At 31.7% G+C, this 23,038-nt stretch overlaps 3 protein-coding genes across 3 annotated transcripts in view; 2 read left to right on the top strand and 1 right to left on the bottom strand.

The window, feature by feature from the left end:
* LOC137921937 (hydrocephalus-inducing protein homolog) overlaps window positions 1-11,508 on the top strand; it is a 42,751-nt gene extending 31,243 nt beyond the window's left edge. Inside the window, 19 exon segments of the mRNA XM_068764738.1 lie at window positions 147-315; window positions 382-674; window positions 1,204-1,396; window positions 1,956-2,177; window positions 2,275-2,441; window positions 2,597-2,784; window positions 3,047-3,290; window positions 3,817-3,997; window positions 4,682-4,851; window positions 4,935-5,067; window positions 5,807-5,952; window positions 6,200-6,335; window positions 6,847-6,999; window positions 7,812-7,979; window positions 8,320-8,544; window positions 9,335-9,556; window positions 10,218-10,363; window positions 10,482-10,662; window positions 11,311-11,508. Coding sequence (XP_068620839.1) covers window positions 147-315; window positions 382-674; window positions 1,204-1,396; window positions 1,956-2,177; window positions 2,275-2,441; window positions 2,597-2,784; window positions 3,047-3,290; window positions 3,817-3,997; window positions 4,682-4,851; window positions 4,935-5,067; window positions 5,807-5,952; window positions 6,200-6,335; window positions 6,847-6,999; window positions 7,812-7,979; window positions 8,320-8,544; window positions 9,335-9,556; window positions 10,218-10,363; window positions 10,482-10,662; window positions 11,311-11,451 — 3,478 coding nt within the window. The 3' untranslated portion in view covers window positions 11,452-11,508.
* On the bottom strand, window positions 11,144-16,526 carry Noc2 (Nucleolar complex protein 2). Its single transcript, XM_068764796.1, has 6 exons — window positions 16,370-16,526; window positions 16,071-16,288; window positions 15,545-15,728; window positions 14,266-15,095; window positions 12,404-12,619; window positions 11,144-12,099 (listed from the first exon to the last, which is right to left on the bottom strand). The coding sequence occupies exons 1-6, from the start codon at window positions 16,410-16,412 to the stop codon at window positions 11,548-11,550; spliced, it is 2,043 nt and encodes a 680-aa protein (XP_068620897.1). The 5' UTR covers window positions 16,413-16,526; the 3' UTR covers window positions 11,144-11,547.
* A 460-nt stretch (window positions 16,527-16,986) lies between these two features.
* LOC137921987 (growth hormone-inducible transmembrane protein-like) lies at window positions 16,987-22,177 on the top strand. The gene is made up of 8 exons (XM_068764797.1): window positions 16,987-17,173; window positions 17,301-17,497; window positions 18,023-18,128; window positions 19,084-19,225; window positions 19,856-20,031; window positions 20,140-20,300; window positions 20,516-20,648; window positions 21,848-22,177. The coding sequence occupies exons 2-8, from the start codon at window positions 17,308-17,310 to the stop codon at window positions 21,933-21,935; spliced, it is 996 nt and encodes a 331-aa protein (XP_068620898.1). The 5' UTR covers window positions 16,987-17,173; window positions 17,301-17,307; the 3' UTR covers window positions 21,936-22,177.
* Window positions 22,178-23,038: the final 861 nt, after the last annotated feature.

The raw sequence follows: 23,038 nt of genomic DNA, 5'->3' as shown, positions 1-23,038 counted from the left end.
ATGTAAACCCAAACAGTTAACATTTTAAATCTATGTAAGAAGTTTGAATAACGGAAAATTACTACTTTGAATTTTTCTGTAGAAATAGAGTAGCATTTTTTTATTTTCTTACACCAATGTTTTATAGGTCGTAAATAACTTTTTAGGACATTTAACGTTATAAATCCTACGAGTAAATCATATGAATTCATTTTCGAAGTTGTAATGTCTGAAGCACAGGAGTTTGTGCCAGTGCATTGCAACAAGTTAAAGGGATACGTCGAAGGCGGTACTTCTACCGAAGTTGTGTTTTCTTTTTCACCAACCGCTCCTGGGGTATGTAAAGTAAAGATATCAATAATGTTTGACATAAATAACTGTTTATCAACAATTATTTTACAGATTTATGAATCTCTATGGAAATTCGTGATACCCGTTCATTCGTTAGTCATAAATTTATTAGTAGTTGGTTTTGTGAGAGAATCAAATGTTGCTTTTATTCCAACTATCCTTTTAATAAGTAATTCGTTAGTTGGTTTCACGAGTGAGAATCTAGTAAAACTGAGGAATAACGAGAACGAAAGTCTTAGTTTTGAATTCAAAGGCAACTCGTTATGCGACGAGTCTGGTGAAACGCCGGTTGTTATAAATCCGGAACGTGGAATACTGAAGCCTCGATCTGAAACTCCTATCAAGTAAGTCACTTTTATTTCGAACATTTTATTTCTATTATTTATTGTTTAACCCAAAGGTTTGCACTTTTATTTTCATAAACCACTTTCAAAATTTAGCTGGCTTTGGCAGCTCTCCTGCAGCTGCATTTCTACCATATTCTCAAAACTCGAAGAAAAGATATCAAAATAAGATCAAATTTAAACTATGGAAATTTGTGGGGGGCGGCTGAGTTCCAACCACGTATTAATTGCAAACATAGTGTATGTATGCACAAGTCGTATTTCATCCCATTAGCACGTCTGAACAAGTATAGCGGACTACAGGTGCAATTTGCAAGTCTCGACACATTGTACTGAATATGTAGTATATAATTTTTTTCAATAACTGTCACTGAGCTTCTTAAAATATTATCTCTATTTTTGTTACGCCAACGTAAACCCCTACCGAGTTTACCGTGGATCTCCCGGGCTCTGGACCATTTTGGGAACTAAAAGTTAAAACAATGAGACTTCATATGGATGACGTTTTATATGTTGATTTTTGTTTTAGTATCATTTATACTCCAATCCAAGATGGCCCGTTATCTTTTAAAATTTTCTGCAGTGTAAAACATCTGACAAAGTTATTGACATTATGTGTGAATGCTCTTAGTTTTTCAATCAAGCCTATTGTTACTTATTATCTCATCGGTACTGAACATACTCTGAGAAGTGAAGCTATTACGAATATACATTTAGACAAGGTATGACAAAATATGAACGTAAATATAATCCTCGGTTGTATTCCATAGCGCGGTAACTGTAAAAAATTATTTCTATTTACGAAAGATGATTTTGTAATAAATGTTTAAAATTGTTTCTTTGACGCTTATTGACAATTACATCCCTTTGATCCTTGAAGATACACTTATGCTTAATCTTAATAATGGAATCTTGTAATGATTGCTTTTGATTCTCAAAAAAAAAACGAAATGTCGCGTAGATATACTGTGTATCAATATTTTCTAGTCATTCCGTGTATTTTTTATAGTATACACATCTTTATTCCTCATAATTCATTATAAAAATAATGTTATGAACTTATTATGTTGGGTATATTGTGCTAAGCGCCTATAGAAAACTGTTAAACACCAACATGTTAATTTTGAAAGATGTTTATAGCACAATGTCTGTGATGTTCATAATCTATGAAAAACTAAAAAGCTATAACATATTTCAATCAAAATTTTGATCCAAAATACCTTCATTATAAAGTATTAAATGAGATATCCGAAGTATATTTAAAGCAAGTAATTTTTCTAGACTGCTTCAACCTATGAAAGAACAATACAGTTCGTGATTAAAAATGATGGATCAGCCACGTTCTTTTTCGACTGGCATTATTCAAGTTCATCCGTTAAGAAATATTTGAAAGTAGAAATAGAGCCGTGCACCGGCCACGTGTCCCCTGGAAAAAAAGTCGAATGCATTTTATACTTCAATCTAAAACAAGTACCTGTCCATTCTTTTCCAGTGACTTTATCGGTAAGTAATTTTAAAACTAAATAATAGTTACATACTGTATAACATGTCGCCGATAAAATACTAATAAGAAATTAACAGAAAGATTACTGAAACACAGATTATTGACGGCCCTGAATATGAAATATATCTTCATGCAGAAATAGAAAAACCGAAATACCATTTTTCGTGCATGGACTTTGACTTTGGAAAATGCATAGTCAATGCCCCCGACACTACTTACAAAAAGTATATAGCCTTTGAAAACTCCGACAACGCACCCTTAACGTATGTTTACATTTATTATTTATTCTTATAGATATTGTATTATATGTCTATTATATGTCTACTGTTTTCAATATATATCAATAATCAATTAAGCATTAATACCCGCCCGTTTAGCTTGTTAAGAATAATAATTTTCAAACAAATTCTAATTACAGCGTGGACCTTAATTTCTCTAATGTTCCGGAACTTTACGTGCAGTACAACAGGGAATCTGAGGTACAGCCAAAGGAGCGCCTGAAAATAACAATTTATTTCCGACCGAAAGAAGTTAAAGTGTATGAGTTCAAGTTGCAATTTTGGGTGAACTCTTTGTGCGAAGAAATTATAATTATTAAAGGAGAAGGTTAGTAGAATATATACTATTAATATAGATGTATAGATTATACCTCTTATTGATAAAAACACTGACGAATTGCGAGATATAATCTTCGACATCATCATGGTAGCCGTAGGATTTGCACTGATGGACATAAGACTTCCATATGTTGACCTTGTGGGTCGTCCAAGTAGCTAGCCGGTCCACAACCTTAAGCACCCAGCGACCATAAAGAGATATAAAATGAAATACAAGCTATTAATGAAATACAAGCTATTAATTATTTCAGGCGTACCTCTACTGTTCGATTTGTTTGATGGCTGCCAAAAGAGCTTCGATTTAGGTCCTGTTAAAGTCGGTGATAAGATAATCCGTCAAATAGAAGTGATGAACCATAGCAAAGTACCTATCAACGCTAGCTTTTCATTTAAAGACACTTATTCAGTGTCGGACGACACGAATCCTTCTGAAGCTACAAGCATCTGTTTGGACTTCAAAGTGAATGCTCAAGAAACTGACCCTGGATCTGGAAGGTTATAAATTATTTTTTTACAATAAATGGCGCCTGTAGCCAAAGATTTATCCGGTGTCGGTTATATATAACTGTAAATTAACGCATTTAACTTTGAGACTTGCTTGAATGCGAATGACACGTAATTGAGATAATACTTGCAACAAGCTGCGGCTTTCTGAAATGGAATTTCCGTTAGATAATATTTAAGCATTAGAGCTTAATAGGAGAGTGTAGCCGTGATGTTAAAATAAATGATGATGATTGTCATCATTTCAACAGTACAACGTCCACTGCCGAGCATAGGCGTCTTTCCACCTCCTGACCTTAACAAGGTTGTCTGTCCATCTTGTTGATGGATGTCCAACAGCAACGACAACACATGCCGGTTCATCTTCCAGACCTTTAAAGCCGTTATTGCTCTTCAACAAAAAATACAAAGAGGATTAGAAAAATTCCAGACCTACCTGTTTAATTTTTACGCTCTAAATTTATGGTTTTATCGCGATTTAGTAATTTTGTAACGATTTAACTTTTATTTTTTACAGAGGCGATATGTTACGCTCCTACAAGGATGACAAGATTCAAGAGCAAATAACTCTAGATATACAAAACGCGCTTTCTTCGTTGAAAGTCGTGCCAAATAAATGTAATATTTTACCTTACCATAAAATTCCATTGCGAATACAATTTAAACCTGTTGGAATAATAAGCAAGTTGAATGTTCAGGTGATTTTAAACCAATGATTCAAAGCTTCACAAAAAGCTATGATTCCCCAAGCTGTTTTTGTAAAGCTAGATTTCGGAATAATTTTTTCAATAAACACTGTAGTCTTAAAGTCTTTATAAATTATACTAAGTAGATATTAATCACTCTACCTAATAGCCTAGATTTTGTATTTGTGCCGATTGATGGCGGACACGAGTTCTTGGCACAAATACAGCACACATTTTCATATCCTTTTGGTATATTCATTATGTTTAATAATAAAAGGAGCTACAAATTTAGAACTGTATGAATAAAAAATGATAAAAATGTGATATGTATAGAAATATAATCTTTGTCTTGTATTTCCGAAATTAAGTACATGATAACCAACCAAATTATTTTAACAAAAGTGAAATATTTTTAACGCATCCACTTAAATATGCTGAAAATATATTAAAAAATTGCAGTACACACTTTTGTATATTTATCTCGTGAATTCCAAAAGCCTACTTTAGTATGCAAAACTCAACGTGCTAAATACGATATTAGCATGTTCAATTTTATTAGGAAAGAAGGTGCTATTCCTCGAAAAAAAGCCGTCTCTTGTTCTCTTATTTGATCATGTACATTAATATGAATTTTATATTTTTGAATAACAATCTAAATTCTCAAAATAAAGTTCTACGTCTTTTATAATGTTTTAGCTAAATATGAAAGTATTTCAATTCGAAAGGCCTATCGTTCAACTCAGTGGAAGCGCTACAGGTATGAGTCTCTGTCTCAGCCAAAACTCTTTACAATTTGGTCGTGTGCGCAAACGTGGTTGTAGAATATTGAAGGTCATGTTGCAAAACAAAGGCGACTTTAGCGCAAGGTATAATTGAGTATATTTTTTTATTTATCACGCATGAATGTAATTACAGTTATTTTTAATTATCTGGGAACACTTATTAATAGGTTCTGGTGGCAGCCTCTAAAGACGGACGAGTTCACAATATCTCCTATCGAAGGCAATATAGCCGCGCGTACTAATGTTACGTTTACTGTGACATTTAGGCCTGCTAACAACAACCCTTTTATAAAAGTTTGGGTAAGTTCATTTGCAATCTTTTAATAAATTTTATAAACTTTATGATGTAAAAGCAAAAATTATACGAACCACGTCTAATGAGGCTTTATGAACAGTATTTATTTATAATAGTATGTAAAAAGTTAAGAATATTTTTAGAAGTAGATACTATTAGGAGGACCGGAAAGTAATGTCGCCTTTTTAAGTTAATTTCACACGACTACATTTTTAACTAGTTTTATTTGTAATCAGCCATATATTCTTTCTCTTACCTTCGTTATCAACAACCTTTTGACATCTAGTATACAAATTGTCAATGCCAGAGTGGTAAAAATCAATCAGTTTTTCTGTAAGATATGTCGACAGAAACGTTACTTTCCGGTCCCCTTAAAATACAAAAGTTAACGCAACAAACCTACTTGTAACAACAAATTAAAATTAATAATTCACAATAAAGAATAATAAAATACTTGTAAACGTCGGCAATGTAATCTGAACCGCATGATGTCTAAGGAATTGCATTAATAGGATTCACATAGACTTCATAATACGAAATGAAATACGTTATTCTTTCTCAAGTCTAAACTCTTTATTGCTGCATTTTGGTTTTGTCGTAAATTTAAGGTATTTAATCTAACCGTTAATATTTTACGCCAAAAATTTGCTGTTTGTTCGCTCTTTGGTTAAAAAACTAGTAATTAATAGGAAAGCAACTTGTATGACTGTAAGAAGTATTTTGTCATATTGATATTTTTTGTAGGCAAGTTGCAACATTGAAAATTACAAGCCACTTGAATTAGCCCTTTATGCCACGTGCATCGATTCCTCGAATATACAAAACAAAACATTGTATATGGAGTGTCCTGTAAGGGAGGTCAAAACTGACTACATCGTGGTGACAAATCCGTATGTATAAACAAATACAGACACAAAAAAGACGATAAATTTCTCTTCAAATCCAAAAACTTTCCAGCACATATGTTACAAAACATGTTAAAATTACTGTAAAATAAACTTACTTTTAAAAGTGAACCAACTGAAATTAGATGTTTTTAATTTAAGTTAATAAAATACTAATAAGCTATGTCATTTCATCAAAATGAGTAATAGTTGTTAGATTTTTTCGTTTTAAACCTATTGTCTTTCTACGCAGCACGGATGAAATGTGGTTGGTTCTGTCAGAAGTGACAGGAGAATCATTTGTTACACTCAAAGAATTCAACGTTGAAGCTAACACCACTTTCGATATTCCTATCTATTTCAAGCCAAAATCTTATGGAAAACACGAGGTATTTTATCTATAAATATATGGCTGATAAATATTTTTATTCATTATATATCATTATACATAAATCATGTATTATTTTACATATAATAAACAAAAATATAACATAGAATTACAGCAATCTCAATTAATATAATCTGGGCGTATGTTTTACGGCCCCCTATTCGCTTCCTTAGAAGAATGTATGTATGTACAAAATTTAAATTTAAAGACTCGTTCAACTAACAAATCATGTGAGTTAAAAAAGTTATATGTAAACAAATACTGAATTTGGGTCATCCATAATTACTAAAAAAATAAATTAAAAGTAGTAAATAAAAATATTATTTATTGATGTTATAATAGCCAACCTCCACCTAGGGTTATTTACAGTGACTACTAAACTTCTGCACGTTTTGAGGAAAATGCAAGAAGAAATAAATTTGAAAGAAATAAGTATCAGATTGAATTCCCCTAAAATAGCATTCTGCAACATTGCAAGCTATGGGCTTTAATTTTCAATTTAATATACACAGGGTCAAGTATTATATTCACCACTTGGAGAAAGTGCGCTTTTCGTGAACGTTGTTGGAATCGCAACTAATCCTAACCCTAACGGAAATATTTCACTTACTGTAAGGGAAAAGGATGTGCATACTGAGGAATTATTGGTTTACAATATCACAGAGGTAAGACTATGCCAGTCCATTGGCGTTGGCGATTTAATATATAGTACGTGGTGAAAAACTGGCCCTATGGTACGCGACGACGACGTACGATCGTCGTTGCTTGTTATTTGTAAAAGAAAACAATGCATGGCAACCGGCATATTTTAGCTATGGTTTTAATCTTATATTTGATTATTTACACATTTCTTGAAATAGATTGTTTCATAATGCATTATAAATTTATTGCCTTCATCCAAACAAAACATAAAAGTAAATTGAGCAAAAGCTTTCGGATTTCTTATTTTAAATTTGAGCATACTTGTATGATTTTTTATTTTAGCCTTTTATTTTTAACTTCAATAAAATCAAAATATGCAAAATTTTTCATTTTTAAGGCCTCTTAGGCGATAGTACTCGTACTTCGTTGCTTTAAAATATCTATTTTAATCTTATATGGGATCGGCTGTCTAAAAAGTAATTAAAATTAATTTAGGAGAATGTAAATTATGAAAGGATGCTGTTTGGATACCAAAACTACTAACTAGATACAAAGTAATAGTAAGTCTGCCCCTAAACAGTGGTATGAAGCATTGCTGTGTTTCAGCCTGAGTGCCATAGTGTAATTGACAGAATCTTTTGCCCCAAAGTTCTGTGCCTTTTATATATTCTTTCACAGCTTCGTTGAACTTGGGGCTCGTGGACGGGTCTTGCAATTTGTACTAAGCTAAAGGGACCATTAGTACATCTTTTCACTTTCTGCTATAGAGGAAGTGCATTGTAACAAAAATTGTACAAATAAACTCGAATCATCATGTATTATACTTTTATTATAGTTTCCGGAAACATACATTGTATCATCGGAAATTGTTAAAATATATCCGGAAAAATATGAAGGATACTACGAAATAAAGCATCCCGAAACTGTCAAAGTTTGGGGAGAAGCCACTGCAACGTGCCGCTGGTCGTTTGTCTGTTACGAAGAATGTGAAATTAACGCTAAGGTTTAAAAATACATATATAACTATCACTACATAGACCTATGTATACATAATAATATATTGCAGAATTCCACAATGTTAATGACTTTGCAGAAATTAACGCATCTTTCCTCTTCTCAATACTATTTTATTAATTATTTCTGACATTCTATTTAGAAATTTTGAATTGAATTTTTCCAAACACGCATGTCACGTATTCAACGAAACGAGGACAAAGCTTCTGAAACATACATATATTGACGATTATGTAGATCACTTCTGGATTCAAGAATATCATTTTGTTGATATTATGTAAACTGCAACTCCGGTTCCGTTTATTTGTAAATAAATGTAACAATTTCAGGTTACATTTATAAACGAAGACACTCGCGAATACCAATTCTACAATATTACAATAACTGTTACACCGAGTGGCATTATGGGAACAATGGCTTTTGAATCACGCGCACGAGAATCCGTACAAAAAGAACTCTCAATTTTCAATCCGCTAGGGAATGATGCAGAGTTTAATATTCACTGTGAAAATCTCGACAGCCCTGACGTGCTGAAAATCAATAGGAATTCAAAGGTAGTTCAATTTAAAACGAGTAAAAAAAATTTAAAGAAATTTCAATTTATTTTTAAAGTGTAAAAAATTTAACGAGTTGAAAATCGTTATCATGCTAACAAATTTCATCCACATTTTAGACCGTAACTATCTATAATTGAATTATAACAATGATTTTTTATTAACTGTCAACCTTTTTAAAGAATACAGCATGAAACTAGAGCCTATTATATTTAATTTGTTTTAAAAGTGTAAATGACTAGCATTATTGCTTGTACACAATATTGTTTCTAAAAAATGTACCGCCTGTGCCTGAAATACCAGCCGAATTCTATCTACTTAGAACTACACAGCAAATATCTATTTTGTCAAGCAATTGGTAGTCAATCTTAAAGTAAACTCATCACTAACGGTATATGATATTACTATATTAAAATTTCTTTTTTATCTCTCATTATTCACAAAACTCGTTAAAATAAAAACCAAACAATATAAATACCAGTGAAAAATTTTATGTAATAAAAGGCCATGAATTCAAATTTAGAAATTATTTCGCGTTGGCTAAATTCATAAAAAAGAAATCATCCATTTTTAATGGGATAAGTAAAGTTCAATTGTTTTAGAGTATATTATATTTGATAGTTTATTTTGTATCTTATTTTTTTATTGTTAGTGTTTTCTAAAGCTTAAAATTAGAGGAAAATAAGTTAAAATACATAAACAAGACTAAACTAAGTTCACGTTTAGACTTGTATCTGTATGTACAAGCTTTATGTTATAAAGAACTTTAATATTACCTGTTTTTTATTAGGCGACATTGACTCTGACATATTCGCCGCTTGTCGTGGGCGAGACGGAGGAATACCTACAAGTTTTTAACCCATTAACCGGTGTATATCTGTACAAAGTGACTCTCAAGTGTCTGCCCGCTAAAGAAAAGAATCTGGAATTCATAACACCTCTGGGCACATCCGTTCCTCTGCGACTGAGGGCACATAACAAAACAGATATTAGAGCAGAGTTCTTAATTACGGTAGGAAACAGCTTTAAATTCCAATTATATTTACGATGTTTCAACAAAATAGTTTCAATAAAAGATATCTCGTCAATATAGCTTCGGACGACTCTATGACAAAAAGACAAACCACATGCACTGCACATTGTCATCGTCACCTTTCGATAACAGGTTTCGTCGGATGGCGGAGGCCAGATCGTATATCACGGGAGACACCAATACCCGATCAGACTAGATAGAAGAGTTGCTAGTTTCGTCTTCTTCTTACCGCTTCTCCCAGCGCTATCGCTTTTCGAAGTGGTAGTAGTGTTATTAACCAAGCAATAGCACTCGCGAATCCGCCGAATTTGTTGCCGTTTGATTAGTATTGAGACTAATCCCAAAAAAATATCCCAAAAACTATCGACTCGTGTTGAATACAGAAATGTCATGTTAATCATAATGATCATATTATTAACCAATAGACGTCTACTGCAAGGTGTAGGCACCTTCCAAGGATCTCAACAATTACCAGTCTAGCGAGGTCAGCATCCAGACTTCCCGCGGATTTAATTATGTTCCACCACGGGTCCACCTGTTGGCGGGAGCGCCTACTCACGCCGCGAAAAGCCTAATGAAATTGTGAACTACTACTATTTTTAATTTAGACGATGTTTTTAAGCTAATCTTACCTCGACAGGTATCGCACCCTTCAATATTAATTGATACAAAGTACGAGTTGGGCCCCTTCGAGAAAGGTAAAGTTCAGGCGTGGTTTGAGCCAACAGAACTTGGCTGTCAGATTTGCAGAGTTTCATTGAACTCGTTTAGTGCAGGAGAGTTTGTGTAAGTAATTTATGACTATAAATTTTAATGCAGTTTTTTATTTATTAATTGTAAAAATACACTATAATATTATTGCTTAGTCAATTTTAATATTTTGTTCAATTTTTGTACATTTTAGATACAACATAAAAGGAATAGCTACGGAACCCAAACCCCAAGGACCTTTTGAAGTGAAAAGTGGCGAACCTACAATAATCACATTCAAAAATGTTTTCCAAGAAACGAGAGTGTTTAAATTTAATATAGATCACGAAGAATTTTACATTAAATCGTTTTACGAAACGGTGAAACCAAAAAAGGTGAAATTGTACCTGTGAATAATAATAATATTCGAAACTAGACAGTTGATAAGGTCCATATACTATAACCAGTTTTATTGTGCGATACATGTAAATTTGTAATGAAATATAATAATAATAACGGTAATTAACTGATGAAGTTATTGTCAGGCTACGAAAGATATTGAAAATACATTTTAGCAATTTCTAGTAATTTCGTAGGATTTTAAATTTATTTTCTCCGTTTATACGGTCCCTGTTCACCGTTTAAAATACCTTTTAATTGTATTATGGAAACTATTATTTATAGCTTCTCATAGGTTTTTTTTTGGTTTTTCGTGTCCTATACACCTCAAACAAACACAGGGTTGACCTAGTTATATTAAAAAAAATAGTAAATTTCATAAACAACTGTTATAACTAAAAATAATATCTAGAAATGGTAACAGAAAACTCCGTAAAAAAACCCTACAACTGATAATCTAACGTGACATTGTTCAATTTGCACTGCCACGAATGGTGAAATTCGATTTTATGCCATGCTCTAGTCGATAATGTATGATCAAACAGATCACATTACATACTGTGTTTAATTCACCTAAATTCACACATGCCTACTTCTATTTTCCAATTTGAATTAAAATAATCAACTGTACTTTTACTTTTTAGGACCTAACCGTAACCGTGTATTTAAAAGAAAGTTCTAGCGACGGCTGGGAAGAAGTTCCTACAGGATGTTTGACTATAGAATGTCATGACCCACCTGATCCCAACGTACAATGGACGTATTTTTTGAAGGGTTTACCTTAAACACTTTTTATATTATGATATACTTTATAATATTGTTGCAAATTCATTTGTCTGTTAAATAAAAAAAATATGATATTCAAAGAGTAATATCTTTTATTACCAATCGCTAACACTGAAATCTTGAACAACATCTTCTTTATCTGCTATATCTTCTTCAACTTGAACAGATTGTTTAACTTTTGCTTTATTTTTGTTTTTCCTCTTTTTCAGTTTCTTTTCTTTCGGTTTTGTTTCATCATCATCTTTAGTGAATTTCAAATTTTCTGTTTCTCCTTCGCTATCCGATGGGAACAAAACCGTTGGATCATTACTCTTCGATTTTTTATCTAATTTTAATTCATTTTCATTAAGTATTTTAGGTCTCTTAATAACTGGCAACTCTGTAGCCATTTCATCATTTTTAGAAATCTTCTTACGTTTCTGAATCTTATTAATTTTATACCAGTTCTGAAAGAATGTATTTAAGGGAGTCCCTTTTGCTTTTATTTTTGATTCCCAAGCTGTCACCATCTTCTCATCACTAAGTGAGAAACTTACTTTGGCACGTTCACGCTCAATAAACCTGGAATTCTCTTCAATCTTCTCCATTAACTGTCGCAACTTCTTGGTGTAATTTGAAACATTACATGTCTTTAAAAATTGTTTAATCTGAAAATAAAATATATGTTGAGCGATTTCATTGTTGAAAGTGGGTGAAATTTTCTTAAAGTATAACTTTTATGACATGTAATATGTTTAATTTAACTTAAAATTAATACAGTTCTTAAATGATATCAAGCATATAACATATAACATTTCCCTCACTGGTTTCACCAGTTTCATGACACAAAATGTTCAATCAGTACATCCCTGCCTTGTTTTTGATTCTGCAGATAGCAAAATGCCATTAACACAGTTTCCTGTCTAACTTCATCTAAGCGTGAAACAGTCTATCTTAGGAATAATCTTATACCTGTATAATGCTGAGTAAGCAGATATCTGGGAAAGCAATATTGTGCGATTCGTTTGCGGTATATTCTAATAAAAGAGCATATAATTTTTCAATAACAGCATCTTTAAAACCATTCTCGGATAGTTGCGACTTTGCCAGCCTTAGTATGCATGAAAAATCTAGAGGCTTCATTGAAACTTTCTTGTGTTTTTTGTTAAAGTCGTATGTGGTCAATACCTAAAATAATATAAAATAATTATGAACATTGTTATAACTAAAAGCAACTTACTATTATGGAAAATTTTAGGAACTAGCAGTTAACACGTGATCAAATCTAGTGTAAACCGGGTGAAATTCTCAGTTTGATTAAAAAAATCCTGACCATAAACACTATTATCATTAAAAATAAACAAAAAATTACTTTTGAATTTGGAATCTGTCATTTTTATATGTTGTTCATTGTGGTTTCCTATTCTCACGCCAATATATAGTAAAATAGTGGTGGGATAAAGATAAAGGTCATAAAAGAGAACCGAAATGTTGTTAGCAATACATAAAGAAGGTATGGTCTCATTTACAATGTTTAAAATCCTCCATATGTTTAGTAATATTATTTAAATGTATTAGTATTAGTTAAATGTTTTTGTACCGGAATATTGATAAGTACAATGAAACTTCCTCAGTTTGTGACAGAAAAAGATTTGGCCGTCTACGTAGTGTTTGTACGAAGAAAGCAATCAAAGCAATAAGGAGAAGACTTCGAAGCAATCCTGTTCGAAAGCAAAAGATATTGTCTGGAGATAAAGATGGTTTTCTCGCATGTTTTATCGTATTTAGAGATGGACTATTTCTTAACTGATAAATTTAAAAAAGCATGGGGTGGTAAAATCAAGTCAACTACATACGTAAGCGGTACGCGAAGATAGATCACAGAAAAAAATTGTTTATGTATGAGAAATTTTTACATATGTTGAAAGCTCTGAGGGAACAGGAACAGAATACAACGGAGGCATTATCTGACTTCAGTGATAGTTTGTTGGAATGTGAGCTAAGAAGGAGTGACAGAGCCATATAATTCAAATAATCCAAACATCGGCACAATCGTAACAAGATACCATTCTAGAGAAGGTAGTGAATAGCCTTAATACCGTGTCTTGTCTTGCTTCTGCGAGCTAGATTCCAACTAAGCAGCACTGCGCTCATTTTGCGTCGGGAACAACATCATATCCAATAACCAAGAATAGTACTTTCAGCAAGACTCAGCGCTAAGTAACAAAGCTTGAACTTGAACAATCTTGGTGAGAAAAGAATGTTCCAGACTTCATTAGAGTTGATGACTGATCTAACTTGATCTTAATCCACTGGTATATGATTTATGGTCAGTTTTAAAGAGGCTTACTCTAACGCCATGATAACTTGGAGTCCCTATAAATGGCAGTGAAGGAATTACCAATTGAAAGAATGCATGCTGCTATTGATAACAGGCCTCAATGTTGAAGGACTATATTGTAGCCAATGGAGACCATTTCAAATAAGTTTTATATTTATAACATTTTTTTATATTAAGGTATTAATTAAACTAACATACTGTAATAATAATAAATATTACAAACAACATTTTTTTTCCTGTAACAATATTAATGGCGAGACTAAGTATTATAAAAATATACAATGTAATTTTAATCACATTAGACATAATAATTGCATGGTTATATTTAACTACGAGTAACATAAAAAGACAGTCCCAAAAAGAAAATAAAATTTTACTTTCCTTCAATAATAACTTCCTTGGAATTTAGTACGAATGATTTGATACATTTATAAGTAACCTACAAAAACACTATATATATAATTCTATTTAAGAGTAAAAAAGTTTCACTTACCTCTACCAAAAAAGGCAATGTGGGAATAAATGTATTAGTCTCCTTGGATAAATTTATTAGAATTTCTGTGCAATGAAATCTAAGGGGATAGTACTGATGTGTTGGAACCAACTTTATAGTGTTTGTTATAACCATCACTAAAGGATAAAGTAATGGTTGCAATTGTTGTTTATTTGAAGTTGCTGCTATTAAGTCAGCCCACAAATGTAGTGAATTAATAAACTGCCAATTATACACTGCTTGTCGATTCTCTATTTTCTGTACTATGATTGCGTTTCTCAAATGTATAGCTAGTTGCCTAATATAAAGAAATACATGTTGGTATGAAGCATTCAAATCTAAAGAAAACATTTCCACCAATGACCTTCGCATGAAGTTTATTCCTGGCCAGGTAGAAGGACTCACAAATTTACTGTTTTTCACATAAGTCATATACATTGCTTTTAGCACTAAATCAAGTAGAGCAGTTTGTTGATTTCTTGTTATTCTTAAAATACACAAAAAGGATAAAACTCTAACAGTTTCTTCACCATTACTCCATAATGTGATGAGTTTCTTTAATGACTGTTTAGATAACCTGGTAAAGCATGCTATATAAATTGACATCTGATGCAAATGCTTAAGAAGTACTGTCATGATATTATCTGAAGTAACTCCACCTAAGAGTTTTAATAAATCTTGCAAGTATGATATTAAAGGTCCTTTCAATTTAGTAAAGTGTTTACACTTTTGTGGATCCTTTCCTGATTGTTCCATGCCCAAGTATTTCTTGATAGCACCAGGTAAATACAATACACACATCTGTATTACTGCATTAAATATTGAAGATCCTAAAACAAAACAATATTTTGTAAAATAATTAAACATTGCTGCAAATTTGCTATTAATTTACTGGATGTCTTATTTTTCTTTCTTTGTAATTACTGCAATACTTATTGCTTTAAATAGAGTGAGGGCCCGTGACGCCCAGACCTTCATTATATTATAAAAGCTGAAAATTCTTCTATATATGTCCCCTATACAGGCTGGGTTTGCTTATACCTGTATAAGGGATATATGTAGAAGAATTTTCAGCTTTTATAATATAACAAAGGTCTGGGCGTCACGGGCTCTTAGACTAAAAGTTATATATTAGTACACAACTACTGTAGATAAAAATTAGTACAAAAAATATAATTACTTTTAAATACATTTCTGTAGCTTATTATATTATGTCAAATATTCTTAAAGGATTCTTTGTACAGATGTTAGATAAGCTAAAACAATAATAATGTCATACCTTCTACTTTGAATTCACTTTTTGATGTACCATCTTCACTTACTCGCAACATGGCAGCGTTAAATGCTTTTATGACTGTGACTAATGTGGAAAGCTTAATTTTCCCCTCTGCCTGTAGTTCAGCCTGCCATTGGGCTATTAATTTCAGATTTATTTTACCATGTACTGGTCTTGCACCTTCATCCTTAAAGCACAATCATTTTCTTTACACTTCAAAGAATGACATCCTTTTGTATATAATGAAATGAATAATCCTCTTGTAATTATAAGGAATATGTTACATATATGTATTACCATTAACAGTTTATAAACATAACTATTTTTTATGAAGTGAGTGAATTTAGAGTTTTAGCTTTTAGGACACTTGGCAGCAAGCCAAGTCTCGTTTTCTCGTCTGTTTTATTTCATGAATTTATAACTTGTTTTGTGTCAGGTACCTCCATGCAGAAATAAAAATCTATTTGAATCACTATACATTAATTAATTATTCTCTAATCTAGTTTCGAAGAAATATCGACAAGCATACCTCAAAATCACTCTCGTCACTATCACCCTTAAGAGGACCAGGTTTATGTAGTTCATCCTCCTCCTCATCTAATTCCTCGCGATCGTTATCAGAATCATCATTGAAATCCAATAAATTCTCGTCATTTTCTTCAAGAAACTTGTAGAAGTCAGGATCAACATTCTTCAATTTTTCTAAAGATTTTTTGTGTAACTCAGGGGAAAGTTCTTCTTCGGAATCTAAAATAAAATAAATACAATATCCAATTTAACCTTTGTAATAAATCCAGTTAATTTACTTATTTCAATTCTCACACTAACCTACGTCTTCGCCAGAATCTTCGGAATATTTGGCCTTCTTCATTGTTGATTGTTCACTTATTTCAAATTTCGCAACAATATTAACTAATAAGTTTAACAGCTATGATTAAATTTTGTCATTTGAGGAAATAAGCACATGGGTAAACTGCCAATTGACATGCTTGATAATAAATGTCAATATTAGAAATTTAAACGTCAAATATTTGTTATACGTGAAAAATATATTCAATAGATTATAAATTTTCAATGATAGAGTTACTAAAACAAATGTAAAAGACTTCGTGTACTCTAACGAAACACAAAAAATGTTTATTCAGGAAAAACTTTTAAGTGAGAATACCATTAATTCATTGAGAACTCAAAGCATGTTCTAAAATTAACTAAACTGATAAAATTAGTTATGGAATGATTCATAACACATGTTTCATGATAATCGGTCAAAAAAGTTGTTTTTTAATACCTTTTCCTATAAAGTAGTTAATTTTAGATGTCTGTTTCCATTTCACCGATTTGGAGCACATAATTCTTCGATCAAGTTTATTTAGTTCTGTTAGCATTTATAGCCCATAATCATAGACAACAGCATTTTTTTTATGGAAATTATCTTTCAACACAACAAAAATTAAAAAAAAAAACGAAAAGTCAAGAACATAATAGAATATTATCGAATTTACTGTATTACGAAATTAAATTTATATCGTCGCATGTTTTTCACTTCTTTTATCCGCATTGAATAAGTAAAAAGGACACACCGGCAAATTGTGCAATCACATTTCATTATATTTTAGACCGGGATAAATAATTGTAAGTAATATCACGCAATTATCAGTTCTATATGCATTTAATTATTTTACTTCAATGGTATTAATTTTTAATGTTTTAGATAGTAAATTTAAAATTTGGAATATTTGTTTCTTATTTTCAAATTTAGTTGCATCATGCTGTCCCGAATGTGCGTACTTCGCTCGGCATTAAACGTGCAACAGACTTTGAGAACTCCAGTACCGCAAAAGTTTGTTCCAAAAAATTATGTCATAAGGAACTACGCACGCGAAACACGTTCCCGTGTGGCGACAAGGTCACAACCAACATTATGGGAAAGACTAATGGCACCAGCTGGCCCTAATGGTAAGTACAACTTCTTTTTAGTTGTATAATATAATTTTGCTACTTGCATAATCTGTTAATAGCAACTAATCAAGTTTCTTAGGCACCCTGGAATTCAAAATGTTTGATATTTAATAAGAGATAGTGCAAACCTAGGTTTCCTTCAGTGATCCCAACAATAAGTCACTTCTTGTATCTGTTGATGTAGTGCTGCTAGCCTCGATGCTTTTGCAACTTTGTCGGAACTGAGTTTGCAGAACTAAAAGGTTCTGCAAATTTAATAAAATGAAACTAGATTTCGCCAGTTGAATGTAGACATTTGCATGAAAGTAGACTATACACATTTGAGTGTATATTATAATGAGTGTAAGTGTATCATATGAGATGAAAGCGGAGACTACTTAGCAATCAAAAGGGGATAGATCCCAACTAGGGTCCTGTTTTTTAAATATGTCTATTCTAAATTTTTAAAACAGTGCTGACATTTTTCTCAAAAACTTATTAAAAGAAGGAACATATCTCACTAACTCTTTCTCGTGTTCACAGCATTCAGTTTGGGAAAGGGTGCATTAGCTGGAGCATCAGCAGTGGGTATTGTTGCACTTTGTTACTATGGGTCTGGTGTTAAACCTGGCACATTGCAAGAGTCACAGTAAGTCTTATGCCAAAATCTTAAAGTTCTGATAAGCTTTGATTGATCATCATTACATAGATAATATATTTAAATATTTGATAAGAGCTTGGCATGTTTATGTTATACAACTTTAAACATTTGAGTACATTTAAGCCATTTACTAGATTATATCAAAAAGTATCCACAAATTTAGAGCAAAACAATAAATTTCTTTGGCACCGCATTTACACACATAGTAATTTTTGTAAGAAGAAAAGAAAACACCATTATATTTTCAAATTTACTATTTAAATAAGACAAGAGATATATTATATGTTTCTAACACATATTAGATGTAATATTTTTCATACAAAATTCAATAGTTTAGTTCAGTGATTCCCAAAGTGGTCTATATCGACCCCTAGGGGTCTATGACAACTTGCAAGGGGTTACATCAGCGAAAAAAAAATTGGGGGTCCATGATAGTGGATCTTAACACATACACTGATAGTATCTATTTAATTACATCATACTGTCTTATAATATCAAAACATTTACATTATTTATAAAAGTACCTATGAAGTATATATTTTATGATATTTTATTTATAGTTTATTTTATGTTTATTTAATGTTACATATATTTTACATAACAGATACAAAATTTTATTTTGAGTAGTTTTAATTTAAATTCGATTAATAAATGTATAAATTAACATGTGTTTTTGCTTTAAGTTGTTAACACTAAATTACACTATAGTTAGAAATTTACAGGAAATCAATATCAGGTAAGTAGGGGGTCTACCCAACACGGAAAAACATGGCAAGGGGTCTACAACACAAAAAAGTTTAGGGAACTCTGGTTTAGTTGGACATAATTAGTTATTTATCCTAATCAAATCTTTTTTTGTGTATGTAGTTTATATTCATATGTTACTTACAATGTCTCTTATTGCCTGTTTTAAATAAATAAATTGTGACATGATTTTTTTTAGTCTTTGGCCACAATATGTTAAAGATCGCATCAAGACAACCTATGGCTATATTGCTGGGTCTCTTGCATTGACAGCGGGTAGTGCAGTTACAGTTTTTAGGACCCCTGCACTACTCAATTTGGTAGCACGCAATGGATGGATGGTAAGTTAAAGGATGTTCAGAGTGTGGATTGAATGTACATGGTTTTGTTGGTACTTTTAAAAGCATTTTATGAATGGGTGATTAAGACACATAAAATATATTTGCTTATCTGAATAGGATGTCAATTTACCTGTTTACAATATACCTGATTCTGAAAATTGTATTTTTTTTAATTTATTGTTATGTAGTAGTATCTTATTAAAAGTATCTGCATGTTATTCATCTGAATATCCAATATCTGGTTACCATCGAAATTTATTTAAATGAGCAGAAAAACAATTTAGAATAATTAAAAATTTATTATTATAATAAATTATTATTTAATGTCTAGTTCAGGAATCCTGTAAGGTTACATACCTTTAACTTTAGACCTCAACTTAACATGAAACAATAAGTACAGAGTATTCAAATATCGAAACGATTATATATAAAACGATTATCATAATCATGTCTCAATGTTATGAAAACAGTAATAAAATACTTGCAGGTTGTAACATTTTAGTTCAATTTTGAGGTAATACATTCTTTCTGTACATGAAGTCTTTTGGTTTGTAAATCCAAAATATTTTGTATGGAGAAGAGGTAATGTTGACAGTAAATATGTTACAATTAAATGATTGTCTATTTCAGTCTATTATAGTCACACTTGGCCTTATGATTGGGTCAGGTATGGTTGTCCGTGGAATGGATTACAAGCCTGGTTTTGGAGCTAAGCAGATAGCTTGGATAGTACACACTGGTATTATGGGAGCTGTAATTGCTCCAATTTGCTTCCTTGGTGGTCCTATTCTAACTCGGGCTGCTATGTGAGTAACGTTTTTTAATTATATCTTGTTTATGAACATGTATATAAGCATGGTTATTGTATATGTAAGTCAATAAAATTGAAAAATGTCTATGACTTGTTTTTTTAGCTATACAGCTGGTGTTGTTGGAGGTCTTAGTACAATAGCTATCTGCGCCCCTTCTGGCGAATTCCTGAATATGCGAGCCCCACTAGCGATGGGTCTTGGCGCTGTTTTCGCAGCCTCACTTGGTAGCATGTTCCTGCCACCTACCACTGCACTTGGAGCAGGTATCATAAATATTGCATAATGTCTTTCCTTTATTTAAAAAATAACACTTATTGCTAGTATTTTTCATTTATGGTTGGATTTAAATTAAAACATTTTAACAAAACTCTTAAAGTATTTTTAAAATGTGTGTCTATCAGAATATTTAATTATTGTATATGCGTACCATTGGTTAAGGATTTTCACATTTTATGTAGATTCTAATTATTTGTTTTAGGGCTATATTCACTTAGTTTGTATGGTGGCCTAATAGTATTCAGCGGTTTCCTGTTGTATGACACACAAGTAATAATCAAGCGGGCAGAAAATCATCCGATGTACGGCTTCCAACCATACGATCCAATTAACTCGTGAGTATACAAAAAATAAAATTTTCTGATGTGTGTAAACAAAATATATTTCTATAGGATTTCAATTATTTTTTACGTTTATTTGTAGCAAACACTAATTATATTTTGTGTTATGTTAATACATATTTATTGTTATAATTAACTCAATGCAGTATGTACCTGCAATTTGTCCATATCCTACCTTTGTTATCGGATCTTTTAAAAATGTGCAAAGAATGTACAAAATACTTTAAAATACTGAGGATACCTCAAGCACAAATCGATAATTGAAAAGGATTTAGTTATCAACCTTTTGAACACATTGTTCCTCTAGGTAGCACTATGCCAATAAGTAAACATCTGTAAACTGTTTGCTAATTTGATTCCTATTTCAAGATTATTATTAAAAATTTCCATTATATTACAAAAAAATTAAGTCGTCCGAAATATAATTATAAATAAGGTTAAGTTTCTAGATTTATTTTATTTCATCATCACTGGGAACTGGATTAATTAAGAGAGATGCAAGAGTGAATTATTTCTGATAGTATCTGTAAAAAAGAAAATATATCCACTGATTTATATATATTCACTTTACATAGTTTTTCGTCTAAAAAGTCTTAAGTCTCTAAGCCAATGGTGTTTATCTAACTCGGACCAGCGTATTAAGTTTCTGTTAGGGTTTACAATACCGAACTAAAATCTGAATACCGGTATTTGATATTTAAAATATTGGGATATTGGTATTATTAATAAAAAAAAATTGCTAGATATATTTTACTTACCTTAGTTGTTATATTGACTTGTTAACAAATAATATATGAAATCCAATAAATATTGTTCTGAAAGAGTAGATAGATACAAAAAAACGTGCAAGTAAAAAAAGTATGTATGTATTAAATTGTATGCTACATTTTACATATAACAGGCTCGTATGGCATTGTATAATTAAAGAAGCAAAAAATATAATTAAATTGAAAGTATTTATGAAATAATATTAATGACTTACGTTTTGTATGTATAATGTAATACCAAAATTCCGGTATTCGTGATCCCGGAATCCCGGTATTGTAAGCCGTAGTTTCTGTCATATTGGATTCATTGAATGATAGGATTTTATAATATCCTATTTCTTTTACACAATATAAGTAATAGAAAAGAAATATTTCGCAATCATTGTTTTTATGCACTACATATTAATATTAAAAATGTTTTTTCAGGGCAATATCTGTATATCTGGATGTTCTTAACATCTTCATGCGCATCGCTATGATACTTTCTGGCTCCGGCGGAAACAGACGGAAGTAAACTTACGCAGAAGAAAAATATTCTCCCAATACTTCACATGATTTTGCTACCTGACTTCCTTAATAGAACCGCATGCGTAGATTATCCGCAAAATTGTTAGTAATCTATTTCGACTTCTAAATTGGGATGTCATGTGATATTATATTGTAATATATTATTTTTATGTTAAGTTTACGTAAGTTGTAGATGTGGCTTAGGAGGGTAGTAAATTAAAGAGCATTTGAATAAATACATACTCCAAACTTTGTTTTTTATTTAGTTTATCCCTTGACCGGGAATTTATTATTTACCTTTAAATGAACCTTCTGTTAAGACTTGTCATATGTTTTGTTTATAGCCAGCCGTCATGTACTTGTACCCTAAAGCGGTAGAGACCTTATAATAAGTTACTTGCAGTATTTTTTCTTAATTTTTTAGTTACTATATCAAATTACCTTAACTCTGACTCATGTGATGGTAACATCAATTTATAGAACTCTAGTTAATTTGCTTTCTGTTTAATTTATTTATATTACTTCTAATTTTTCAATTTATATTCTACAATATTAATCAACTGCACATGATATTCCGCTCGCAGCCGACGCCGTAATTTCACTAGGAAACCTCGTGCGAGCGTTCCTACCCAGTACATCTTTCATTACCTGCTTTATTAAAGCGTAAAGAGGCGGGCTTAATTTTTCATCGCGGATGATCTTGCAACACCGCCAAAGTGTAACCTTGCCCCCTATCTCTGACTCAAAGTCATCCATACCGGAGGTACTTCAGTCTACTGCCACATGTTAGGAAAAGTAGTAGTCTTAACTCTGGTTCTAAGCAAGTGCAGAGTAAAAGCATGACTGAATTTATTAAAAGCTCTTGTGGTAGGCGGGGTGCGTTTAGAATCTTCCTAGCCACCTATTTTAAGTAAATGATGCTCTCCTTTAAGCAATTCAATTTAAATCTAGTTTGTAACAAATTGGGCTGGCTTTTTTCATGATATACTCAGTTAATCACCATTAATGATCCAAAGTGGCTATTGATATTGAGAAATGTTTTTAAGATTTTATTCTTGGATATCTCAGATTCCTCATAATAATCATCATCTTGTTATAACATGCTTCAAT

This window comes from Battus philenor, unplaced genomic scaffold (assembly GCF_028537555.1).
Source record: "Battus philenor isolate CCGP_79_NKW_IND1 unplaced genomic scaffold, ilBatPhil1.0.hap1 SCAF_2, whole genome shotgun sequence".
Taxonomy (NCBI): domain Eukaryota; kingdom Metazoa; phylum Arthropoda; class Insecta; order Lepidoptera; family Papilionidae; genus Battus; species Battus philenor.
This window is presented reverse-complemented; position numbering and strand designations above follow the sequence as displayed.